Raw genomic sequence first — 27,202 nt, 5'->3', positions numbered from 1 at the left:
TCAAACCACCTGAAATGTGGAACATATGACAGAATCTCAATGCTTGGTGTCGATGAAGTAGTGGGTATGTCTAGTAAATGTAATAATATCATATGGGTCTTAGCAACCTTAGATGTGTAAAAAAAAAAAAAAAAACTACGATTGGATATGAAATCAATAGTGAAGGATAAAAATCACAAAGTACATTTATATATCCTTATATATTATGAATTAAAAGATCACCCCTAAGATAGAGAACCTATTTAAGGCTAATTACCCTAAGAAGGTAAAGGATCTGTTTGAGGATTTAGATCGCTGGGAGGGTTTAACTGTGTCCTGGTTGGGGAGAATCAATGCGATAAAAATGATGATATTGCCAAAGTTACTATACCTCTTTTTGGCTCTGCTGGTACCGATCCCTCGGGCCTTCTTTCAACATTTAAATCAGAAAATGTTTGCATACATTTGGAGGAAGAGACCTCCTAGGGTGCGTAGGATGATGATGATGCGCCAAACTCCAGCGGAGGGAGGAATGGGAGTCCCTAATTTCTACTTATATTATCAAGCAGCACAACAAAGGGTGTTGGCTGAGTGGACACCTAGAGGCTCGAAGACATGGCTGCACTGGGAGAGAGCGTGGATGGACACCCGTTTTTGGGCGATATACTTTGGAGGCCGGGGGAGTGTTATATTGGCCACTGCAAGGAGGATCCCGTTAGGGATGAGTCTTTTGCTATATACTTGGCTCCAAATAAGAAAAAGGGTTTTCCCGGGGAGACAATACTTTTTGCAGATGGCAATATGTGGCGCCCCGGGATTCCCACTGGGACAAATGGCAAAGACTTATTAGAAATGGGCTTGTAACGGGTTATATATATGTTAGGGTAGTTGTGGGATATTGGGAAGGTAAAGGATTTTGGGGAATTGAAGGAGGAGTATGGGCTGGAGGACAGGGACCTAGTTTACTATCATTGTTTGAGGAACTTTATCCTTCAGAGGGCAAGGGAGGAGCTGGAATTGGCAGAAACGGGATTGGAACGAGCGATGGGGGGGAGGGGTAGTGTAACAAGAATATATAGGGCGTTGCTGCTGCTCTATACTTCGCAGGGGTATTACACTGGAAGGTGGGAAGAAGTACTTCAAAAAAGTTTCAGGGCGGAGTGGTGGGCGAGTAGCTATAGGTATTTATTGAGGCCATCAATATAAGTAAGTACATAAGTAATGCCATACTGGGGAAAGACCAAGGGTCCATCGAGCCCAGCATCCTGTCCACGACAGCGGCCAATCTAGGCCAAGGGCACCTGGCAAGCTTCCCAAACATACAAACATTCTATACAATCACCCAGCCACTGGTCGAAAATGGATATAAAATCTTATATTGGTGGTGGTATACGCCAGATAGGCTACACAAGATCTACCCACAGGTTTCAGCAGACTGCTGGAGAGAGTGTGGAGAACGGGGAACATTCATGCACATATGGTGGGAGTGTCCGAAGGTACAGACATTCTGGGTTCAGGTGTTGGAGTTGGTTAACGCGCTAGGTAAGGGGGGATATCTCCGACAAGTGGAATACTGTTTGTTGCATTCTCGGCCCAAGGAAAGTCGGGTGCAGGTCAGCTAGATATACAATTTTTTGTGGCGGCCAAGCTGGCACTAGCACGGGCCTGGAAGCAGTTGGAGGTCCCATCTATGCAACGGGTACTGCACAAGGTGGACTATATACACCAGATGTCTAAATTGACAGCTCTGCAGAGGCGGCATATTCAGTTGTTCCATAAAATATGGCAACCGTATGAGCAGTTGAGAGATTTACTATTACCACCGCTTTAGGGTGGGGGGGGGGGAGGAGGAGGAGGAGGGGAGGGGAGGGTAGTGAAGGGAGGGAGGAACAAATTACAGGATATGTTAAGAGTTCTAAGATATTGTAAGAGGAAAGATTTTGTATTGCTAAGTTGGATAATTGTGGCAGTGATGCCTGTTTTGTAAATGTTACTGCATAAAATTATAAATAAAATTGAAAAAAAACAAAACAAATAGCACTATTTACAAACATCCACATGATGTAAGCACTATATAAAGTTAACTATAACGTCCAAATATGCCGTTGACACCATAGTAGATAGCGACATAAAAGCTTTCATTTATGACGATTAGGCTGTATTTCTTAAAAATCGAGATATACAGGTATTAAGTTTTCGCATACTTTGTTTATTTCATGTCATATCCATATTTATGTATTATATCAAAATGTCTCCGTTGTGGTTTTTTGTGTCTATAGTGGTTTTCTTAAAAAAACAGTAGCATCTTGAGCAGCTCAAGTAACTGGTCTTAACTTCCTTAATCTACTTCATGCCATAACCATCTTCATTCGTTATACTAAATTGTCTACATAGTGATATTTAGCGGCAGCAACTTAAAATGTATTCCTACAAAGTAACCATTTAGTTCCTTCAGAATCAAAGTACAAAAGCAACATTTCTTTACTTACTTTTTTTCCACTTCTCACCACACTCTGACCCACTCGGTTCACTGAACTGACAGCATTGTAACATGCTCTGTGATTGGTCCTAGGTTCAAAGGTCATTTGATCCAGATACATTCTAATGACTAAAATAGATAGTTTTACATTTGCGCAAAAACGTGTATCCTCCACAAGTAAAGTGCATGTCTCATAAAAAATAGTTATAAGATTAATCAAACCTATCTAAGCTTGAGAAAATGTCAAATGTATACTATAAATGATGTGATTTCACATACAAAAAAGACTTTATAGAAACATAGAGAGATCACTTTCCTGATTTAGACCATACGGCTTAACAGTTTTAAACTTGAAAATAAATCTCTGTTCTACTTGTAATAGTAATGTATTCACATCTCCATCTCTCTAATGTGAATCAATTCTTAGAAGAACTACAAATTTAAGTTGTTTGAAATCGTTTCAGTTCAAGCATATGTGCCACTAATGGTTTTTCTAATGTTCCTCTCTTGATGGCACTGCTATGTTCTATGATCCGTTTATTGAATTTTCTTATTGTCTTGCCAATGTAAATCAGCCCACATGGGCATAATACTGCGTACACTTCGAGTTATTGTTTGAAAGTTTTGATTTATAATGATGCTGTAGATTCAATTTGTATGTTTTTATCTTGTAGTTTGTTTTTGTTTTTTTTTACCCCTGATGCAGCCTGATGGTGAAACGTGATGACATTGGGTAACTGTTTTAATAAACAACTTCTCCTTTTTTATTCACTCGTTTCTGTGTTTTTTATGTGATCTGCTTTTATCTTGTTGATTTCTTAGCACCTCTTGTTTTTGTTCTAGTCAAAGCCTTGACTTGAACCTGGTAGAGATGCTATGACCTGTAAGGGCAAAAGGTATTGAATTAGTGTACATTTAGGTACACTTATTTTTCTATCCTTGTTGGGTGCACAATCTTGAGTTTGTACCTGGGCAAAACACTTAACTCTCTATTGCCTCAAGATCATAGGGAGATGCAATGGGATTTGAACTGGGCCCCTTGCTTCTCAGCCTACTGCTGTAGCATTAGGCTACTCTTCCACTTGTGACTTGTGGGCAGGACTTCCTAGTAGCTTGGGATTGGTACAAGGTAGAGTTGCACGGGGATAGAAATTTCACCCATCCTAGTCCATCCCCAATGGAATTTAACCCATACCCACCAGTACCTACTAAGATTTATTCCATCCTTGCCCATCCCCACAACTAATCTCTTCCATCCCAGCAGGAGCCGATGCTATTTACTTGCCCGCAGTTCTGTTTCCTCCTACTTCAAAAGCTTCCTATATATTTGGGGCAGTATTCACTAGTCATCCAATGAGTGTTCCAAGCCTCAGGCTGGTGATCCAGCTGTCTCTTTGGGCATTACAAGTCTCATTCTGGTGTCACCAGAGATTTTGACTACACTCCTGCAGGAATTCCATGGCAACTTCTTCCATTCCCAAGGGAATTCCGCAGTCCCCATTCCTGTGCAGCTGTCTAGTACAGGGGCAGTTTGAGAGCGAAAGAGTGTAATATCAGGGCACCAATTCAAGTATCTACCCACCAAATTAGACATGTTGACGGGGGAAATAAAGCATTCTAATGTTCTTTCAGTTATAATCTGTGCAATTTTAGGTGGTAACAGGTCTTTCCTCTTCTCAGGGAGGTCTGCCTGCTTGGTTGCTTGAGAAAGAGTCCATTGTTCTCCGTTCTTCTGATGCAGGTAACGTGATCTATATGTATTATTTATTTATTTATTTTATTACTTTTGTATCCCACATTTTCCCACCTATTTGCGGGCTCAGTGTGGCTTACAATACATTGTAACGATGGTAGTACAATAAGTTATTACATGATTATGGTTACATTATGATGAGTTGAGTTAAAATACAATACATTGTAAAGATGGTAGTGCAATAAGTTATTACATGATTATGGTTACATTATGAGGAGTTGAGTTAAAACAATGTCCAGATATCGATAAGGGGGAAAGAACAATAGTGATGAGAAAAAAGGCTGGGTGTGTAAGAATTATGGGGATAGGTATACTAGGAGAATGTGTTGTGTTAGAATTATGGGGATAGGTGTGCTAGGAGAATGTGTTGATGCGTTGCCAACAGTGTGTGTGGACTTCATGTGCTTTGATCCTTTTGATAGATCTTTTCAAAGAGATGAGTCTTTAGTAGTTTGCGGAAGTTGGTTAGTTCATAGGTCGTTCTTAGGTTTCGTGGTAGTTTGTTCCAGAATTGTGTGCTCATATAGGAAAAGGTTGATGCGTGCATCACTTTGTATTTTATGCCTTTGCAAATTGGGAAGTGGAGGTGGAGGAAAGTTCTGGACGATCTTTTGGCATTTCTGGGTGGTAGGTCTATTAAGTCGGACATGTAGGCTGGGGCTTCACCATTAATGATTTTGTGGACTAGTGTGCATACTTTGAAAGTGATGCGTTCCTTGAGTGGGAGCCAGTGTAGCTTCTCTCGTAGTGGTTTCGCACTTTCGTATTTTGGTTTCCCGAAGATGAGTCTGGCTGCTGTGTTCTGGGCTGTTTGAAGTTTCCTCAGTATTTGCTCTTTGCAGCCTGCGTATAGTGAGTTGCAATAGTCAAGATGGCTGAGTACGAGTGATTGCACTAGGTTGCGGAAGACAGATCTTGGGAAGAAAGGTCTTATTCTCTTCAGTTTCCACATGGAGTAGAACATCTTTTTGGTTGTGTTGTTTGCGTGGGTTTCGAGTGTTACATGGCGGTCAATAGTGACTCCAAGGATTTTTAGGGTTTCTGAGATTGGAAGGTTTAGGTTTGGTGTGTTTATTGCGGTGAATTCATTAGTGTTGTATTGGGAGGTAAGTATCAGGCATTGAGTTTTTTTCTGCGTTCAATTTCAATCGAAATGCATTAGCCCAGGTGTTCATGATTTGTAAACTTTGATTGATTTCGTTGAGGATTTCTTTAGTGTCCTGTTTGAAAGGGATATATATTGTTACGTTGTCAGCATATATGTACGGGTTGAGGTTGTGGTTTGATAGAAGTTTTGCCAAGGGTGTCATCATCAGATTGAAAATAGTTGGTGAAAGGGGTGATCCTTGAGGTACTCCACATTCTGGTGTCCATGCTGCAGATGTGGTTGAGTTTGATGTGACCTGGTATGAGCGCAAGGTTAGGAACCCTCTAAACCAGTTTAGGACATTGCCTCCGATGCCAAAGTATTCAAGTATATGTAGTAGGATTTCGTGGTCGACCATATCAAAGGCACTTGACATGTCAAATTGTAGTAGGAGTATGTTGTTGCTGGTTGCGATGATTTGTTTGAATTTGGTCATCAGGGTAACTAAAACTGTTTCTGTGCTGTGGTTCGATCGGAATCCTGATTGGGTGTCATGTAGTATCGAGAACTTGTATAGATATTTTGTGAGTTGTTTAGTTACGATTCCTTCGGTGATTTTGGTTATTAGTGGTATGGATGCTATTGGTCTATAATTAGTTATTTCGCTTGCACTTTTTTTTGTGTCTTTGGGTATTGGAGTAAGTAAAATTTTTCCTTTTTCTTTTGGGAAAAGTCCATTTTGTAGCATGGAGTTTATATGGTTCGTTAGGTCTATTATGAATTGTTGAGGAGCTGATTTCATGAGGTTGTTTGGGCATACATCTAGTTTGCAGTAGGATTTGGCAAATCTTTTGAGTGTTTCAAAGATGAGGTCTTCTGATGTTAATTCAAATTCGGTCCAAGTTCTGTCTGCTGGGTATATTCCATCTTCTGGGTCTAGACAGTCTAGGACTGTGGTGTACTCATTGGGGCTGGTGGGTATTTTCAGTCGTAGTTGTATAATTTTCTCTTTGAAGTATTTCGCAAGGTTGTCTACACTTGGTATGTCTTTGTTGTTGTTTGTAACTGGTGTGGTGTCTAGCAATTTATTCACGAGGTTGAAGAGTTTATGTGTGTCTTTGTAGTTTGGTCCAATCATTGTTTTGTAATGTAGTCGTTTAGTCTGTTTTATGGTGTATTTGTATTTCCTCCGAAGTAGTTTCCAGGCAATTAGTGTTTGTTCATCTTTCTTCTTATACCAAGCGCGTTCTAGTTTCCTGACTTGTGTTTTAAGGTCTTTCAGTTCTTCGGTAAACCAAGAATTTGTTTTTTTCCTGTGTGTTATTCTGGTTGGATTGGGGCGATTTTGTCTAATGTTGTTTTACATATATCGTCCCATGTTTGGAGGAATTGGATGGTGTCTGTATCCGTTGGCCATTCGTTTTGATAGATCTGTTGCCAGAATGTTGTGGGATCTATTTTTCCTTTCGTGGTGTATGTATTTCATGCTTACTTGCTACGTGTTTCAGGAAACTGTCTAGGTACCTTGGGTTTACACAGTGGTGTGCTGGTAAAATTTTAACAACAGGCTCTCTCCCTGGTCCACCTCAGCGCCCCCCTATCCACCTCTGCGCCCCCCCATCCACCTCTGCGCCCCCCCCCCCCCAAAAAAATTGCAGAGCTGGCTATAGCCGGGGGGGGGGGGGGGGGGCAATGCATTACTCTCTCCAGGAAAAAAAAAATTAAATTATCCCAGGTTCCAATCTAATTCACGTTTAAAATGGGATAAAATGCCATAAATAAGTAAATAAATATAAACTTTTAACGTTCAGCACCTGATTCTCAAAGTGGACATATTCCAAACACTATAATGAAAATAAAATTATTTTTTTCTACCTTTGTTGTCTGGTGACTTTGTTTCTCTGATCATGCTGGCCCAGTATCTGATTCTGCTGCTCTCTATCTGTTCCCTTGACTCCGTTTCCAGGGCTTCCTTTCCATTTATTTCTTTTCTTTCCTCCTTTCTTCTCTCTCCCTTCCCTCCCCTCCATCCATGTCCAGAATTTCTCTTGCCCTCCCCTCCATCCATGTCCTGAAACTCTCCTCTCTCCTCTGCCTCCCTCTATCCATCCATCCATGCCCAGCAATTGTTTTCTCTCCCCTGCCCCCCTCTACCCATCCATGCCCAGCAAGTCTCCTCCCTCCCCTGCCCTCCCGCTCCCATCCATGTCCAATTATTTTCCTCCCTCCCCTGCCCTCCCCTCCCATCCCGCTCCCATCCATGTCCAACGATTTTCCTCCCTCCCCTCCCACTCCCATCCATGTCCAGCGATTCTCCTCCCTCCCCTGCCCTCCCCTCCCGCTCCCAAACATGCCCAGCGATTGTCCTTCGCCCCCACTGTCCCCTCTCGCTCCCATCCATCTTTTTTAAATACCTCCTCCGTTGAAGCGCCGCGTTAAAGCCCTGCTGCCCGTCTCTAGCTTTCCCTCCCTGTTTGCTTCAGTTCGTGAACTTCGTGCCCTTAGTCCCGCCTTCTGACATATGACGTCAACGGAGGAGGAGGAGGGGGAGCTGAGGAGGGCGGGCCCAGGAGGAACGGAGGGACGTCGGAGGAGGCATCACTGATTGCCGATCAGCTGTTCTTGCCCGTGCAGCGCCTTCACACAGAGGTGAGAGGCGCTGCACGGGCCCGGTAAGACGGAGGGGGGGAGCGGCGGCGGGGCATGGGGGCGGAGGATGGCGAGAGCTGTCAAGGAAGGGAGGGAGGAGGGGGGCCCGGCTGCCTCAACTTTTTTTTATTTTTTTATTTTCATGAAGTCTTTATTAGTAAATAATACACAAATTCTGAAACGTAACATATCATGCGTATCATGGTACAATCTAATGAGACAGAACACAACTTTCTAACAATATAGCAAACTAGTAATAATTACATGGTGTTGCTGTCATTACAGACCAAATGAATACATCTTAGTGCACTCGTACGTCTATTGAACTGTTCAGAATAACCAGTCCGATACTTCCACCTTTCTCAGTTTTATGATATTCCCCAATTCCATCCCCCTCTTACCTCTCAAGACCCCAACCCATCCCACGCCTCCTAACCCTCCCTCCCCCCGTTCTAACACCACCTTAACCTATGGCGTCAATCAAGTTATACATGAAGAATAAAAGGGTCTCAGATCATGTGCCATCTACACAATTGGTTGCGCCTTTCCGCTAGCAATCTTTCCATCTCACAGACATGCCTCAGTTTTTGGATCTACCGATTTATCGGAGGGGTTGTGGGCTGCTTCCAATGGGCAGCAATTACAGCTCTGGCGGTGCTTATAGCCTGCTTCAAGAAAATTTGCTGGGTATGAGGGCGACCCGCAGCACCCGCAGAGAATAAGAAAAAGGCTGGGCTGCACGGTATCGGACTACCCATCCACCTCTGCAGCCTGCTACATATCAACCTCTAGTAGGCACCAACCTTCCTACATGTCCGCCATATGTGGCCCGCTGTGCCCTTGACACCACAGCCCCTCCAGCACAGCCCCGTCGTTGTGGGGTAAATGCGCTGAAGACGCTCAGGCGTCAGGTACCATCGGTACAGCACCTTCACCGTATTCTCCCTAAAAGGTACATGAGACGACACTCCCACCAAAGCCCGCTCCATTCTCTCCCATGTCGCCTCCTCCAGTTCCATGCCCAGTTCCTTCTGCCAGCTCTTCCTATGAAGTGTGTGGTTTGGGGACTGCCTATTAACAATTTGATAAAGGCGTGATATCAGTCCACTTGTCCTGGGTGGGCCCTCGCAGATGGCTTCTAGTGTTGATTGTTCCCTAGACACTACCTCCCAAACTGCCCTTGTCTTAAGAAAAGAGGATAGCTGAAGGTAGGCATACCGGTCGGGTCCCACTATCAGGACTATCTCAAGGGCCTTTGAGTACGACAGTAAGGTCTCCCCTTCAAACAATTGGCCCCACATTCGTAAACCTCCCGTATACCATCTTGTGAATGGTCCTTTTGTCGTACCCGGGTAAAATAATGGGTTGCGGGCTATGGGGGACAGACGGGAAAGTGTAGTACATTGATGTGGAAACATACTATTCCAGTTTGAGAGGGTGACGTATATAGAGGGACACAGTCCCCCTCTAAAGACCTAAGCGAGCTCGGAATCCACATAAGTGTCCCCAATGGCCTCGCACCTAGGGTGTATTGTTCCAACTGCACCCATTGCCGGTCTGGGTAATCCTGAAACCATTCCACTGCCGCACGCGCCTGAACCGCCCTATAATACCAGGCCAGGTTGGGTACCCCCAGCCCTCCTCTCTTCCTATCCTGATACAAGACCGAGCGTGCCAATCGCGGATGTTTTCCCGCCAAGATAAAGTGCATAATACGGTCCTGCAGGGTTGCTAAGAATTTACGGGGCATTGTGATTGGGAGGGCCTGAAATAGGTAGAGTAAGCGCGGCAGCACATTCATCTTTACTGCAGCTATTCAGCCAAACCAAGAAAGGTCCAGATCATCCCATTTACCCAAGTCCTCACTGAGTGCCCCCGCCAAGCTCTTATAGTTTACTGTGAAGAGGTCTGGAAGGTGTGCTGTCAAATTAACCCCTAAGTAGCGGATGCTCTTATTAGCCCACCGGAAGGCATAAGAAGACCTCAACGAGCCCACAAGCTCCCCCGAGAGAGTCACGTTCAAAACTTCAGATTTTGACATATTCACTTTAAACCCCGAGACGATCGAGTAATCCTCTATCTCCCTCAGAAGCCCAGGGAAAGTGGTCAGGGGGCGAGTGACAAACAACAGCACATCATCCGCGAAGAGGGATAGCTTCTGTTTTCTTCCACCTATGGAGAGTCCAGAAATATTTGGGTTGTTTCTAAGCCTAGTTGGCTCCATGACCATTGCAAACAAGAGGGGGGGACAGGGGGCAGCCCTGTCTAGTGCCTCTGTGTAGGGGGATCATTGCAGAGTTGCCCCCATTTACCCGAATACATGCTTTGGGAGAGCTATAGAATGCTTGGATCCACCCACAAACCTGAGGTCCAATCCCGAAGGCCTCCATCACTTTGTACATGAATGGCCAGTGCACCCGGTAGATTAAGTCGACCACACGCCAAGTGTTATTGGTTGCTTTTCAATACTGGACAAATCCCACCTTGTCAGGGTGGATAATGGCTGGAAGCAAAGGTGCCAATCTGTTGGCCAAGACTGTGGCTAGGATTTTGACATCAGCGTTCAACACAGATATTGGGCGGTAGGACCCACAGTCCTTATGGTCTTTATTCGGTTTAGGCAGTACCACGATCCATGCTTCCAACATGGAGGTGGGCAAAGACTCCCAATCAGGTTAAACAGGTTGGCTAGTAGCGGGGCCAACTCGATGGCGAATTTCTTATAGAATTAATTGGGGAAGCCGTCCAGCCCCGGTGATTTACAGGAGGGCAGGTGTTGTATAACATTTTGTATCTCAACTAGAGTGACCGGCGCGTCGAGTATGGCCTTCTGCTGATTTGTCAAAGAAGCTAGGTCACTCTCAGCTAGGTAATCTAAGATAGAGTCTACAGGGGGATCGGTCTCCTGTGCATATAGCTCCCGGTAAAATTCGCTGAAGCGCCGCCGTATGGCTTCAGATGAGTTCAGCAGGTCACCCCTCTCGCTCCTAATGTGGGTAATCGCTCGGTCTACCTTTCGCCTGCGTAATTTTATAGCCAGGAGACGTCCTGCTTTATTAGTGAATTCATAGGATCTAGCCTTGTTTGTATTTTGTACCCAACTTAGTTGTTCAGAGTAGATAGAGTCCAGCTCCTCCAAAACCGCACGGGAACCGCCCAACTTGTGCTGAGCTTCAAGGAACCGGATCTTTTCCAGGCATTGTGCCAGCTGGGCCATACGGACTCTCGCACGCTTACTAGCTATCTGTATAAAGTAACCTCTCGATACAGCCTTCATAGCATCCCACACGACACTGAGAGGTGGGCCCGACTCCTTATTGAACTCCAAGTATTCCTTCAGGACCTTCCTACAGCCCTCCGCCACCTCCCCCTCCTGTAATAAGTCTGTGTTAAGCGTCCATCTTTTATCTTTGACCTCTGTTATAATGGTTGGTAAGGTAACTCAGACTGGGGCTTGGTCAGAAATGGTCACACTGCCGATTCCCGCTTTCGGACCCCTCTCAGCTAATGTAACATCAAGAAAGATGTAATCGATGCGGGAGTACGACTTATGTACAGGGGAGAAGAATGTATAATCCCTCGTGGTCATGTGACTTAGTCTCCAGGCGTCTAAGGTCCCCAGGGAGTAGACCAGGGAACCCAAGGCCAAGGAGTCCCTAGATACCAATTGCTGGGGTCTCCCGGATCTATCTAGCACCAGATCCATAACTTCATTGAAATCACCCCCCAAGATCAGAGAGCCCTGGGTAAATGTAGCTAATATATTCTTCACTTTGGTATAAAAAGTCCCCTGGTGGTCATTGGGTGCATGCGAGGGTGAGGACCACTTGGTCTATGACGGTTTGTAAGGACAGATAGCGCCCGCCAGGGTTACGTTTGATATTTAGTATTTGGGCTGATATGGATTTGTGAAACAACACCACCACCCCACACTTTTTAGATCCATCTACAGAGGAGGCGAAAAAGGAACTAGGATAGTCTGGGTGGGAGAGAAGTCGCTCATGCACTCTACTGAGATGGGTCTCCTGCAGCAAGACAATATGCGGTTTTAGCTGCTGCAACTCTTTGAATAATTTCTGCCTTTTCTGAGGCATGTTCAACCCCTTCACATTGTATGATGATATCTTTATGTCAGTACTCATCACTGGGATATTAAATCAGTTTTTTCCACCCCCAGCAGGTAGATTCCATCCACTTCATGTACATATGTTCCCAGGTAACAGTGGTGCCCCCATATATGAACACCCCCCCCCCCCCCGCACTAATAGTGCATCCGACCCATTGTGCCCACCCTGCCCCCCACTGATATCCCTCCCCGCCCCTTCCTCCCTGCACCCATCTGATACCAACCCGAGGGCAAAAGCCCTCTAAATGGGAAAAGAGGGAGTGACCCACCATAATCCAAACAACCCAGCCCTCCCTGCCCCCCCCCCCCCCGACATCACCAAATTACCACCTCAGTCTATTTCCCCTTCTATCAACACTAAGCTCGATTATCCACGTTTAAACCCCCTCGCACCAAACTTCCCATATGCTACCCCTCCCCCTTAAACACTTACAGCATAACATTGTATTAACAGTTCCCCCTCCTGATTACGCCCCCTTTAAATCCAGTGGTGGTTATTCTTAAAATTCCCTTTGCAGGGGGTAATACAGTAAGCTTTAAACATAGCAAAACATTTATAACTCCCTTTTACTGTCCACGCCAATACCACAAAGTGGTCCGTCGTCCTTCTGGTCACCTTACTGGGAAAAAGTCCCGAGACAAACGTTCCATTAGGGCTACCTCACCGGTTCAAGTGCCTTCCACTGCAGCTTGTTGTTTCGGGGATCCGCTGCCATTTCTGGAACTTCGCTTTCGTGACGGGCGCCAATGCACCCGGGGGCATGCTAGTGGTCACCAGGCCTTCTGCGTGCAGGGATGCCCAGGCTTCCGACAATGTAGAGACTCTATTTTTGGATCTCTGTATTGTATAGCTCAGTGAAAAAGGAAAACCCCATCAGTATGAGATCCGCTCCTTATTTAAAATGTCCAGGACCGGTTTCATATTGAGTCTCTGTTGCAGAGTGAATTGAGAAAGGTCTTGATACACAAATATTTTGGCCCCCCCCCCCCCCCATATTCCAAATTGGGTGCTTCCTGGCGTGATTTAGGAGTTGCTCCTTCTGCTCATATCTGTGGAAACGAGCGATGATATCCCGTGCTCTGTTCTCCTGCCGCTGCCCAAGGGCTCTATGCGCTCTGTCCAATTCTATCTTTACCGCTGCTGCCTCAGTCCCCAACAGGGTTGCACACTATGTTTGCACTGTGTTTGGGACATCCTCGGTCTCACCACCCTCGGGGACTCCTCGGAACCGAAGGTTGTTTCTTCTTCCCCTATTTTCGAGGTCGTCAATCTTATATGTCAGCTCCTGGTTCTTTTGGTCTAGCGCTTGGAATTGTGCTTCATGCGAGTGCAGGGACTCCGAATGCTCCTCCAGCTTGGCTTCTGGGTCTTCCACTCTACTCCCCAGCTCCTTGAGATCGGAACTCAGTACCTCCATCTGGTCCAGTATTTCATCTTTTGACTTTTTAATGTCCTCCTGGATACCGGAGAGGATTTGGCGAAGCTCACCCGAGACACCTTGTTTAGTAGGCGGCCTCCGAGACTCCGCCATCAATAACGCGGAGTTGGAGTCAGAAGCTGACGCCCGCGCCATTGCCTCGTGGCGCTTCGCGGCCTTACTAGTTCCGCAGCCAACGGACTTCGAGTCCTTATTTCGCCCCGAGGACGATTTGCTCATGCTGGTGTCCGGTATGGAGCGTTGGGAAATGCTGCAGAGAATGTCAAAGTGGCCAGCGGTTGCCTATTAACATTATTTACTCTATCGGGGAGCGGGAGTGGGAGCTCAAGAGCTAGGCTACCATCACCAGCGGTGACATCACTTCCTCCTCAACTTCTGTCTTTGATGCAGGGGGGGAGTGGGGAGCAGCGGTGACCTGGGGGGGGGGGCCCAAGGACGTCAGTAAAAGACGCTCCTGGCGAGCGTTTTTACTCTCTTCTGATTTTTTTTTTTTGTTTTTACATTTAAAGACGCTCCTGATGAGCGTTTTTGTCCCCCCTGCGATTTTTTTTAAACGTTTTACTTTTTTAGGCCGGGCAGCCCTAACGAGAGGTACAGACCTCTCGTTAGCTTTCCCAGAGTTTTCCTGTGTTAGGGCAAGCGGAAAACTTTAGTGCATCTCGTTCCAATAGGTTTTCTAAACAATTTGCTCATCTGCATTCTATTTTCGTTAGCTGCTGTCGTCTTCGGAAAAAGGCCTTTAATGCATGTCATGGTTTAAAACTTGTTTGTTAAAGGGTTGTAAAAGGGTCGTTAAAGTTTAGTGCATCTGGCCCTGAGTCAGTACTTGGGTGCTGCTGTAAGCTCAGGGGTCTTTTTACAAAGGTGTGCTAGCGTTTTTAGCGCATGCTAAAAATAAGCATGCGCTAATTGCTAGACACCCATATATTCCTATGGGCATATCTAGTGTTTAGCACTTGCTAATCAGCATTCGTTAAAAATGCTAACGTGCCTTTGTAAAAGGGTCCCTCAGAGCATTATTGCTGTTGTATTCATGTTTGCATATGCAGAGTCACACAGGGTCAGAGAACAGATGTTTAAATGATTTTGCAAAGTGAGTCACATTGGGAGGGGTCTATTTTATAAAGCATGTTTCATGTACAGGAAATAAGTAGTATTAAATTGTGCACATATAGAAATGCATGCAAGAATGCAGTACTAATGAGTATGTGTGCTTCAGTGCAGGCAGTGCATAAGCATTCCTGGGGAGGAACTGTGAAATGTATGGGTATATTATATAAATGGTTACAGCAGCCTTGTAGTAGCTCTGTCTTTGCATGAGAGCATTTGTAATTTGCTAGGGATTATTCTGGGAGCCCATTTTAGCAAGGTACATGTACACTTATTGTTGCCTTTTTATAAAAATAATTTTTTAAAAAATGCCTGTCTTATGTTCCTGATATAAAATCACCCTTCAGAAATACATCTGAAAATTTTATATTTAACATTTTTATTAACATTTTATAACCTTGAAACATACAAACCAATACAAGTTGTACAGCAGTGAGGCCTACATATCCCCTAACCTCCAGCTTTGTGCTCCTCATGTGTTATAAGTAGACATCCCATGTCAGCACACATGAAAATTTTAAAATAGGAAAATGGGCTGCTTTTTAAAGTGTTTTTTGTTTTTAATAATTTCCTTTTCTAAATTATGCTTATTATTGTAATCACTTTGTGGAATTTGCTTGAATTTTATAAATTAACAAAAAAATCATCATGAGCTTCATATGCCCTTATACATGTTATATCCAGAATACTTGTGTAGCCTAGTTCACAAGTTTTACATAACAGCCCATACCAGTTCCTTTTTCCTCCTTAAATAATGCTTATATTTAACCCATTCAAGTTAACTGCCAGACAAAATAGGGTGGTGAATTTTTAATGTGTCTGCTCTCTGTTTGAGGTTCTCAGAATTTGGTTTACATGTGGCTTTTGAACATAAGACATACAGTACCTGCATGTGTGTTTTTTTAATTATTTTAGATTACCTCGCAGCTGTGAGTAGGTGGATGGGCGTACTCCTACCAAAGATGAAGCCTTTACTATACCAGAACGGCGGACCAATCATTACTGTACAGGTACCATTTAACTGTATTGTTTACTTAGACCATTGTTAAAATGAATAAAGGCAGTTTGATTTCTTGTCACCACTAATTGAGTAGATGAGAATTTCAGAGAGCAGTTTTTACAGGCTGATTTAAAAATGGCTATTTTCATTCTGGACATCTCCAATGGGAGGAGTCCACATGTTCAGGCTACATGGTCCTTGTTCTGGGACACTATGACTCTGAAGGTCAGAAGTCTTTTACTAAATATCTGAACTGTCATACCCAACCAGGAGTTTGTAGCAGTTCCTTGGTGTATGGGGGGGTTAGTGACTAACGCTTGCAGGGTTCATTTCAAGGGGGGACTTTACAATAGTTAATAATAACTCGGAGAAGTCATTTGACTCCTATGCAATGTCTTGGGCAATTTATGTATTTAGCAAAACTGTACTACGACTGTTTGTGCTTATGAAGGTTGTTATTGTATTCCGAGTTTAATAAAATAGATTCAAACATTAAAATGGCTGTTTTCAGATGCAGCTAATTGTATACACAGGTTCCACAGCACAGGCTGTGCATTTGTTTTAAGCTGGGGGAAGAAAGCATTGTGTGTGTGACATTTAGAACTTCAAACGTAAAGTTTCAGCATGCTTCTGTTTTCTTCCGTAATTAGAAATTCTTTTCAGGAGCTGCTGTGTAGCAGCATCCCGTGGGAACTGCCAGGCTTCTTTATAATATAGTCAGTACTTGGCTTACAGGTAAACAAATGCAACACTTCCCTGTATTTCCTTCCTTATATGCCCAAGTCTCTCCTAGCAGTGTACAGATGTTCATTTACTTTACTTAAAACGGTCTCCTTGCACATGTTAATCAGTTTTAACAATAAAAAACAGGTTGTAGATTTTTATTTTTTAGAATTAAATAATTTTTGTCTGTAGTTATCTCTTTTCATCAGGTCAAAGATATATTAAGTTGTTCCATTAAAAGGCACCAACCTACAACTTGTTGACTTTTATTTCCAGTCCAGGGGTGGCAGAACATCTTTTTGCTTGATTGTCAAGCTCTGCCCTCTAGCTGCCACCCACATTTCTCACCTTACATTTACACGTAGCTATTCTTACAAACATTTTGTATATAAATCATATAGAGTATAATTATTCATGTGGGATATTTTAAAGATTAGCCAATAAAACTTTTGTGAAACATTCTACTCCATAGCCTTTGTTGATAAACTGTTCATTCAAATTAATTTTTGTCGAAAACCTTTTATTTCTAAATAAAGGCACTAATAAATCAGACAGAAATATCCTTCCAAATCCGACCTAGGGTACAGAACAAAAAAAGCTACACTCAGTCTAACAATACAATTCTGTGCATACAACAGGGACTATTGAAATTAGATTTATACATATGCTGTTTAAAGTACCATAATGTCTATTAAAAACTCAGCTAAGCTGATCACAACATTTTTGTAAAGCTCCCCAGGCTTTCATGTAGGACTGCTAAGGATGTCCCTTTTTTTTACTACTGTCCTTTCATACTGAATTCCATTAAAATTGAAAACTGACCTTTGTATCTTGTTTAGTTATTTAACACAGTCTTGTAGGCTAAAATCATTAGAATATCAAACAACCTCTTAGATTTATCTGGCATTCTCTGAGGTAAACAAAGAGATCTAAAAGTCTCATATTTAAGACAGTTGTAGTTTAACACCTGTGATATTGAGGATTCTTTCCCACACTGCTTCTCAATAATGGTGCAAATTAAGGCAGGAGAAACATGAAGAGTGCCAATTTTACCATGACAAGACCATTGCTTATTAGAGATAGGGGTCCAAATGACCTTTTGTGTCTAAAAATAAAGCTTAAACACTGAAACCAATGCTAATAATGGTACTGTATGTACTCAAGTATAAACTGAGATTATTTTTTGGTTCCAAAATAAAGCCTAAAAATTGGGATCAGTGTTATATTTGAGTCTTCCTCCCAATGGATGACCAGTGTTTCATTCCTCCTTCCACCCCCCCCCCCCCCCCCCGGGTTACTGGTATTTGTGTTGCTTACACCAGTGCTAAGTGCTGTGCTGGTGCAGGGCCTTGAGCTCAAGGCCTGCCAACTCCCACCCTGTCTGAGAGTCTCGGAGAGTGTGAGAGGTGGCAGACCTTGAGATATGTACAGATGCTCAAGATCCTGCACCAGCATAGTGCATAGCCTTTTGCATGTGTGGTAATCACACATGCACGGCTGCTGGAAAATACGTGGCACCAGAAAGTGCTGCAACATCGGGGGAGGAAGTGACGTCATGAACCTGAATGGCTGCCTAGGTTCGTAGCTCCGACGCAACCCTCTTTAAATGAGCTAAAATAGCTAACCTCCGACAGTGTAGCGAATTAAAAAACACCTCGGTTCAGCTTTGGTGTGGTGTGCCATCAATCGAGGGACCTGTGGGCGAGTATGGCGACGGCGAGGAGGGATAGCGAACGCCCATCTGAGAAGTCGACAGGTAGGACGTCACGGCGCCAAGTGCTTTCCTCGGCGCCTGCCTCTCACTCTGACTCTGATTCAGCCCCGTCTTTGCCTGATACGGATAAAGCTTCATCGCAAAGAGGGCTCTCCAAGGAACTAACCAAATTCCTCACTGAGATCCGCGAGGAGATTAAAGCTTCTAAGGAGGAAATCCTGGAAAAGATGGATGTCTTGAGCATTGACCTTCGGGAGATGTGTGGCCGCGTGGAAGATTAGAGATGCGAGTAGACGAACAAGTGGAGAAGCTGGCTGAGACGGAGGCGTGTCTTTCGAAGGTGCTTACTTCCTACGCTGAACTACAATACAAAGTGGACGATTTGGAGAATCGCGGACGCCGTAACAACTTGAGGTTCCGGGGGGTCCCAGAGGCGAGGGACAACGAAGATGTTGGTGCAATCGTTAAGCTGCTTTGTGGCAAACTGGTGGATATGGCTGACTTTGCTATTGAGCAAGCGCATAGAGCGCTAGGAAAACGACAGGACAATAGACCCCGAGACATAGTGGTTTGTTTTTCTACATTTGCGTTTGAGAAGGTGATGCAGAAGGTGCGACAAGCTCAGCATATTGATTACAATAAGGCCCAAGTCAGGGTATTTCAAGATTTGTCGGCACACACGCTAACCTTGCGACGAGAGATGAAGCCTGCTTTGGATGTACTATTGAAAAATAAGATCCCGTATCACTGGGCGTTTCCATTTGCCCTTTGTTTCATGGTAGCTGGGCACCTGCATCGGCTCCGGTCACTGCCTGAAGTCTGGAGGATCCTGCATGGGGAGGGCCTGGTGTCAGCAGAAGGCCCACCAGTGGAGCTGGCCACCGCAACCCGAGACAAGCTTCAGAAGTGGAAGAGGATACCGGGCAAGAGCAAGGCTGCAAGAACTGACACCTGAACAGTCTGTATGAACAGTGGTGGGTTCTTAGTCTGGGGATAGTAGTTGCCGGCACCATTACTCTGATGTCCATGAGGATGTTTTTTGGCACTATGTCTGAACAATATAACTTGTTAAGTTTACTCAAATGTTATGTTCTTGGTTTGATGTGTTGGAAGGTTCAGGGGGAAGAGTGAGTATGAGGGGGCAAGTATGTGTTTTGGTTTTGTGTAAGGGCAAGGAGGGTGTTTTGATAGGAGGGGGGGTAATAGAGCTGGTCTTGGGTGGTTGGCTTGGGGTTATGGGTACTTTCTCTGTCAATCCTAGATAGGGGATACTGTTCCTCTCTAGTGGATACAAGGGGGGGAGGGGAGTAGGTTGGGTGGGAGGGAGGGGGGACGGGGTGGGGCAGTAATTCAGGTTTTGAGAGCTAGATTGGGGTTAGTGGCTTTGCGAGGGTTAGTTTGGGAGGGGGAGTGTGGTAGCCGTGTTAGTCCACTCTTAAGGTTATCAATAGAAATCAAACAAAATAAAACATGGTGCCAGTAGGGCTCCCACGCCTGTTGGTCAACATTTTACAGGACCAGGACACTGTACCAGTGATTTCACAGTGAGAATCCTCAAAGGTAACTTTAAAACCATACAAGAACGTAAGACCTTTGAAGTCAGAATGATTGAATATTTTAACACCCAACAGAAAGGACTTAACAAGGATCTGGGGTTCCTAGCCCATTATAAACCATAAAGCTGTATGTCTCTGTTGATCACCCTCCCCTCACCTATCCACACCCACCCTGTTAGAATATCAATGATATGCTTTGATGTCCCCATGCATACTTCCTACCCACCCCCCTCCTCCCACCCTGTCAGACTGTCATAGTAATGCTTGAATGTTTTCACTTATATACACTGTCAGCTAGCACATTTGCTTATTTCCGATCTGAGGAAGAAGGGCAACCTTCGAAAGCTAATCAAGAAATGTATTATGTCCAATAAAAAAGGTATCATCTTATTTTCTTTTCCATGTTTTATTTTGTTTGATTTCTATTGATAACCTTTGGGAGGGGGGAAACGGGGGGGGGGGGGGGGGGGGGTTGACTGGCATTCTCCCTCTGGCAGATATGAATGGCACACAGAACAGGCCTAATGGCTGACTTTAAGGTACTTACCTATAATGTAAAAGGGCTGAATTCTTCATATGAATGTCATGCCCTCCAGCGTGAACTACGCTTGATGCACCCTCGGGTCGTAATTTTGCAAGAAACCCATTTGATGAAAAAACATGAGGGCTTACTGACCTCTAAGCTGTACCCGGGGGTATATTGTGCTTCTGATGTAAAGGGAACTAAGAAAAGAGGTGTTGCTATACTGTTTCACAAAGATGTACAAGTGCAGATTTTACATGTTAGAAGAGACTCTGAAGGGTGTTTCCTTTTTGTGCATGTTCAGTTGGAGCAGGAGGAGTACACCCTGGCTAGTGTATATGCGCCTAACGAGCGTCAGGAGCGTTATTTTGGGCACCTCCATAGGGAGCTGCAGGATTTCGCCCGAGGTAGAGTGATACTTGCAGGAGATTTTAATGCCACTATGCAACCAGGGCTAGATAGATCTGCTCCACCTGCTCCGACTGACAACAAAATTTCACAGGCCTTGCGGAACCTAGTGGAAGATATGGGTTTGTACGACGGGTGGAGACTATGTCATCCGAGGCGGCGGGATTATACCTTCTATTCTCCGGTGCACCTTACTCTCGATTAGACTATGTCTTTCTTGATAAAACTCTTTCGGAGGTAGGAGGGGACTCTGTGATTGGGCATCTTGGTTCACGCTCCGGTCTGGTCGATCATCCCTTCCTTGAGGGGGGAGCGGTGGGACCGGAGATGGACGTTTAACAATTGCTTGTTACAGGATCCACAGATCATTGCCAACTTTCTCCCTGTTGTGAAGGAATACTTTGAAATTAACATGGACTCGGGGCCGCCTCTACATATAGTCTGGGATGCTTTTAAGGCGGTCTTGAGAGGTTATTTTATCAAATGTGCGAGTCTGAGAAAAAGGATTCCGAAAGAATGCTTGTCCCAATGTATGGCGAGAGTGGGTGTACTGGAGAAAAGGTATAGGGTCACAGGCCGGGTGTCTGATTATCGAAAGTTGCAAGATGTGCGGTTGGGACTGGCTGCGTTGCACGAGGAGAGCTTGAAATTTGTGCATGCTAGGTTGAAACAGGTTTATTATGAAGGTTCTAATAAGCCTGGGAGGTTGTTGGCAATGAAACTCAGGAGGCTGAGGGCAGATAGACACATTGTGCGGGTGAAGGGTGCGGGGGTGCCATGTTAAATCTGCTCAGATTAGGGAGCGCTTTGCCCAATTTTACGAGACATTATATAAAGAAGATGCCACTGTACAGATGGGTGAGATTGATAGATACCTGGAGGCTTGTGGATTGACGGTGCTATCAGAGCTGCAAAAATGAGAATTGGAAGCCCCGGTGTCCCTAAAAGAGGTGTTGCAGCTTATTAAGGCTCTCCCGACGAGTAAGGTACCGGGCTTAGATGGCTTTACCAATGAATTTTTTAAGACCTTTGCCAGCGAGGTGGCTCCCTACTTGATGTTGGTTATTAACTCAGTAAGAGATGGGGCGCCTCTCCCCAGATCCATGATGGAGGCCTGGGTAGCGGTTATACCTAAACCTGATAAAGATAGCACGGAATGTGCTTTATACCGTCCAATATCTATCCTAAATACTGACGTTCAAATCTTGGCCAAGGTTCTGGCGCAGTGCCTGGGGGCGATGCTACCCACCTTAATCCATCCAGACCAGGTGGGTTTTGTGATCAAGAGGCAGGCAATGGACAATGTACGTAGAACTCTGGACCTTATATATGCAGCTCGGTCGAGGGCCTGTCCACTTGTATTATTGGGATTGGATGCGGAAAAGGCCTTCGACCAAGTTCATTGGGGGTATTTAGACAAGGTTTTAGATAGAGCTGGGATAGGACCCAGTTTTCGGTCTTGGATTCAAGCCTTATATGCATCACCGCAGGCGTGTGTTCGGGTAAATGGTGGGAACTCGAGTGCATTCTTGTTGGGGCGGGGCACTAGGCAGGGATGTCCGCTCTCTCCCCTGCTGTTCGCATTGGCCATGGAGCCGTTAGCGGAGGCTATTAGGGAGAATGTGGATATCAGGGGGGTGAGGGTGGGGTCCCAGGAGCATAAAATTGTCCTTTTTGCGGACGATGTGCTGCTGTCATTGACTAGTCCAATAACGTCTCTGCCCAATTTGATAAAGGAAATAGATGAATACTCACGGGTATCGGGTTATAAGCTCAATGCTAGTAAATCGGCGGGGATGGCTGTGGGGGTGCCTTCGCAGACGCTGGAGGCGCTGCAGGCATTGTTCGCTTTTAAATGGTCGACTAGATCTATTCATTATCTAGGAGTCCAGATACCTGCGAACCCGTCAGAGTTGTTTGCGGTCAGCTACCTGGCGCTTCAGAAGGAGCTGTATAGAGACCTGGATAGATGGATGCATACGGGATTGTCTTGGCTGGGCCGCATAGCAGCGATTAAAATGAATATTTTGCCCCGGCTAATGTACCTTTTTCAGGTTATTCCTCTGAGGCTACCTAGGTCATTTTTGTCTGGTCTACAAGATCGTCTGATGCGGTTTATATGGAACCAGAAGCAACTTCGCTTACCGCGAGCAGTTCTGTATAGAAGTAGGCAACTTGGGGGGGTCTAGGGGTGCCTAACCTATATTGGTATTACTGTGCGGCTCAGGCTCGATCTGCGGTTGAATGGTTTAAGCGGGAAGAACACAAACTCTGGGTACATATCAAGCAGTCCTTGGTAGGGTCCCGCAGGTTAGGCTTTCTAATGTGGCTTCCTCATAAATATAGAGGGCAGGTTGATCGTTTTCCACCAATGGTACAAGCTACCTTCTATTATTGGAACCATATGTTCTTGGAGGTTAGGCCTCCGGTTTTGGGATTGGCGCCAATAGCGGACAACCCCTTATTTAAACCGGGAGTTGGGCATACGTCTTTCAGAAGATGGGCGGATTCTGGCCTGGACTTGTTGGGGCAGCTGCACATGGGAGAGGTTCTTGTTCCCTATGCCACGTTGGTGGAAGATTTTCACCTTCGACCTACTGACTATTATGTTTACCTGCAATTGAAGCACTTCTTGACAGGGCCTGATTATGTAGAATGTATGCGGAGGGAGGTGCACCCGATGGAGGATGTATGCGTGCGGTTTCACACTGCCAGAGGCATGATTACCTTTTTATACGCTTCACTGATGGCATGTCAGGCGCCTTCGTTATTGCACCGGAGGAAGTGGGAACAGGAATTAGATTTTAATTTGCCAGACGAGAAGTGGTTGCAACTGGAGAAGGGGATTTTGAGCTCAGCAAGGTCGGTGGCTATGAAGGAGAGCGCACTGAAGATACTGTATAGGTGGTACCTTACACCGGCGCGTTTAAATCACATGTTTGTCCAGGTTACAGAGAGTTGTTGGAGGAAATGCGGGGGTGTTGGTACCATGGGTCACATCTGGTGGACATGTCCAAAGGCAAAGGCCTACTGGAAGGGAGTGCAATCCCGACTCAAGGTGTGGGTGGGCAAGTCTGTACAGTGGCATCCGCTGGTTTTTATACTTGGGCAGAGACCAGAGGGAATTAAGTGGGATGATTGGCTTCTGGTGAGGTGTATTCTGCAGGCTGCACAAGTGAATTTGGCACAGCATTGAAAGGCACCCCTAGTTCCTTCGTTGGTGCGGTGGATAACAAAGGTGCACTATTTATGTGAAATGGAGAGCCTGACAGCAGTCAAGCGGAAGACTTTGCCTAGATGGGAACGGATATGGAAGCCTTTTCTGAGTGCGCAGTTGAGATCAGTGTAAATGGCTTGAATGATATGAGGGAGAATCAGAGGACGGGATAGGTAGGGAGGGGGGTACAGGGCAGGGGGGTGGAGAACTACATGTTTTAAAAAATTGAAAAATATTGAAGGTTGTTTGGGAGTTATTATTAATATGATACAGATTGTATTTTTTTTCTCCTAGGGTTGGGGATTGTTCAATATGTTTGATATACCAGCGGATGTTTAGCTCAATATGGTAATGTAATGTGTCGATTATGTTCTGTACTGTATCAACAAAGTTTAATAAAGACTTCTACAAATTAAAAAAAAAAAAGTGCTGCAACATCGCCCATCCTGCCTTGACTGCCCAGACTACCCATGAATCTGGAGGACAGCGGCACTCGTGGCTTCATTGGACTTGCAAGACCATGGGTGCTGCTCCTCCTCCTGACTCTGGACACTTCTCTCAGTTCTTTTTCCCCAGCAGCCAGCTACAGGCAACAGAACTCAAAGGGTTGGGAGCCCCGCCATCTCTCCTGCACTCCATCCAGAGCCTTGTCATCTGCTACATAGGGATTCAAAAACCCAGCCAGCCTCGGGTAGACTTTAAAAACAAATTCCTTGAATATAATTTCTCCCCTCCCCCCTCTTTATAATTGAGTCAAGTTTTCCCCCTAAAAAGTGAGAAAATTGGTATCTGGATTATACGCTGATAGGTTTATATTTGAGTATACACAGTATTAACTTTAGACCAAAATAGTGGCCATATATTCTGCAATGAAGGTGTCTTATTCAAAATCTTATACAGGATTGAAGCAGCCCTCTCCGTCTTTTGTGCTTCCTGTAGAACCTAAAAAAGATCAGAAGTAGTGATTGGGTGGGTCTACTGACTTTGATACAGTGTGAAAGCTGTATATACTGATAATATTGAGAAGGAGGTAAGTTATAGTTGCTGTCTTGCAGAGACATAAAAAGATGGATTTAGTTGACATCTATAATACCTTAACTGTAGAATCTCTCTTTTATCTGAATTTTCTAATAGATGGGGTTCTCTTAAATATGAATTCTCAGGTTCCTCCATAGAGGGGCACACCTACTTCTGTTGGATTTAATTTACCCAAAATCACTGATGCCTGAACTATGGCTTTTAGTGCCAGCATTTCAGTCATACAAATAGATTTGGCCGTGTTTTGGTGTATCAGAAGCCATAATGGACTAGTCAGAATAGGCTGCTCCATAACCCCATCAACATGCTGCTCTTAAAAGAAATGCTTGATGGCATCTATAATTGTTGTAGTAGTTCACACTTTCCTTATCTTTAAAAAATTTAAATTCTTTCTGCAAAATCTTGGTGTTTTTGGCCTTCCACAAAAACTGCCAGTGCCAGGTTCCAAGTGTGGACAAGGTTGTTACTCCATTTACTATGTAGTGCCAAAGAAGGGGGGAGGTTCCTGTTCTCCAATGCATGACCTGAAGAGGAGGTTCAACAGATTTCTTTTCTTCAGGTGTTTTAGAATGGGGACATTGCGCTCGGTGATGGCAGCTGTTCAACTAGTTGAATTCCTCACTTTGTTTGATATCAAGGAGGCTTACCTCCATGTTCCCATTTGGCCTCGGCATCAATGCTGCTTGCACTTGCAGTCCTAGGTTGGCACTTCAGTTCCAGGCAATTCTGTTTGGGCTCACTACCCATGGTACCGGCCTTTTTGTGGAAAGGGGATCGGGGATCAGGGTTCATCCCTATCTTGATAAATGGTTAATCAGGGCAGCCTCAGTTCAGGACGGTCTTCAAGCCACTGCCAGGGTAATTTGCCTCTTACAATCCCTAGGCTGGGTGATCAATTTTGCCAAAAGTCTGGGTGGGAACATTGCAGGGGAGAGGGTTCCTACCAGACCACAAAACAGTCAAGCTTCAGGGACAAATTCAACATTTGTTACAATCTTCGAGTCCTTGGTCTTGGAACTATGTTCAGGTTCTGGGGTCCATGGCAGCAATTTTGGACATTGTGCCCTGAACCAAGGTATACATGCAGTCCTTGCAACGCTGTGTTGTCCTGCTGGTCCCCTATGTCCTCAGGATTACAATCTTCACCTCCTCTGGACTCCTCAGGCAAGGAGCAGCATGTACTGATGCTGCAGATATCCAATCTTCTCCAGGGATCATTACTGGCCTGGCCCTTGTGAATAGTGGTGGTCATGCTTATTCGGCTCGGGAAGTTACTGTCTTCATCACCACACTCCAGGGTGGACTCGCTTTGGCTGATCAACTGATTGGAGCTCAGGGCAGTTGGCAAGTCGCTACAGGCTTTTCACCCCATTCTGAAGGGTCTGGATTCTCTTGGACAATGTCTCGAACGTGGCATACATCAACAGACAAGCCGAAGAAAAGTGTTTGTTTGGTTCAGAAGAGATCATTGTTCTTTTGCAACCCTGGCCCAAGGGAGGAACTTCTCTATCTTTCTCCTGTGGCCATGTAATCCTCATAGCACCCGACTGGCCCAGGAGACCGCGGTATGCAGATCTGATTTATCTGCTGACAAGCCTTTTTGTCCCCCTTTTTGTCCAGGACTTTTCACCTAGGGTCCAGTACAGATGGAGGATCTGTCCCCCTTTTGGTCTTATGGCCTAGCTCTTGAGAGGTCAAAATTAAGCAAGAAGGGTTACTTGGATGAAGTCTTTAGTACATTACTTCAGGCAAGAACATGTTCTACATCTTTTGCCTATGCTTGGGTGTGGAGGCTGTTTGAGGCATGGTGTTCAGAAAGGAATATATCTTCTTTTCAGTCTTCTTGGTGCCAATCTTGGCCTTCTTGCAGGAGGGCTTTAAGAAAAGTCTCATAATTTAGAGAACAGGTGGCAGCATTGGCATGTTACCATGCTGAATTCCTCTCTGGCCGCGCATCCTGATATTTCATATTTCTTGAAAGGGATGGAGTCTGAACCTGATCTTTCAATATTTCCAGCTTTCTTCCTACAAACAGCTTAAAAAGGCTGCCATGAAGGATCTTACCTTGAAATCAGTTTTTCTGATGGCTATTTCCTTGGCTTGCAGAATTTCAGAGCTTCAGACCTTGTCCTGTAGAGATCCGTTTCTTCACTTCTTGGAGGTGAGCATCATATTAGCATGGTTCTGTCCATTTTCCAATGGTAGTTTCTTCCTTTCACATGAACCAACCATTGTTTCTTCCATCATTTAGGGAGCATGAGTATGGTAAGGATTTCCATCAGCTGCATTATCTCTATGTCTGCGGAGTTCTTCAATACCTGCAGGTGATTTTTGGCGATCAGACCATCTCTTTGTTTTGCTGGCAGTTCCAAACAAGGGCAGTGCAGAATTGAAGGAGCCT

General features: G+C 44.9%; 1 protein-coding gene across 1 annotated transcript in view; it reads left to right on the top strand.

The window, feature by feature from the left end:
• LOC115473996 (beta-galactosidase-like) overlaps window positions 1-27,202 on the top strand; it is a 330,129-nt gene that overhangs the window by 51,484 nt on the left and 251,443 nt on the right. Inside the window, 2 exon segments of the mRNA XM_030209251.1 lie at window positions 4,139-4,199; window positions 15,538-15,632. Coding sequence (XP_030065111.1) covers window positions 4,139-4,199; window positions 15,538-15,632 — 156 coding nt within the window.

This window comes from Microcaecilia unicolor, chromosome 1, assembly GCF_901765095.1.
Source record: "Microcaecilia unicolor chromosome 1, aMicUni1.1, whole genome shotgun sequence".
Taxonomy (NCBI): domain Eukaryota; kingdom Metazoa; phylum Chordata; class Amphibia; order Gymnophiona; family Siphonopidae; genus Microcaecilia; species Microcaecilia unicolor.
The sequence above is the reverse complement of the archived record's forward strand: the minus strand, read 5'-3'. Positions and strand labels throughout refer to the sequence as shown.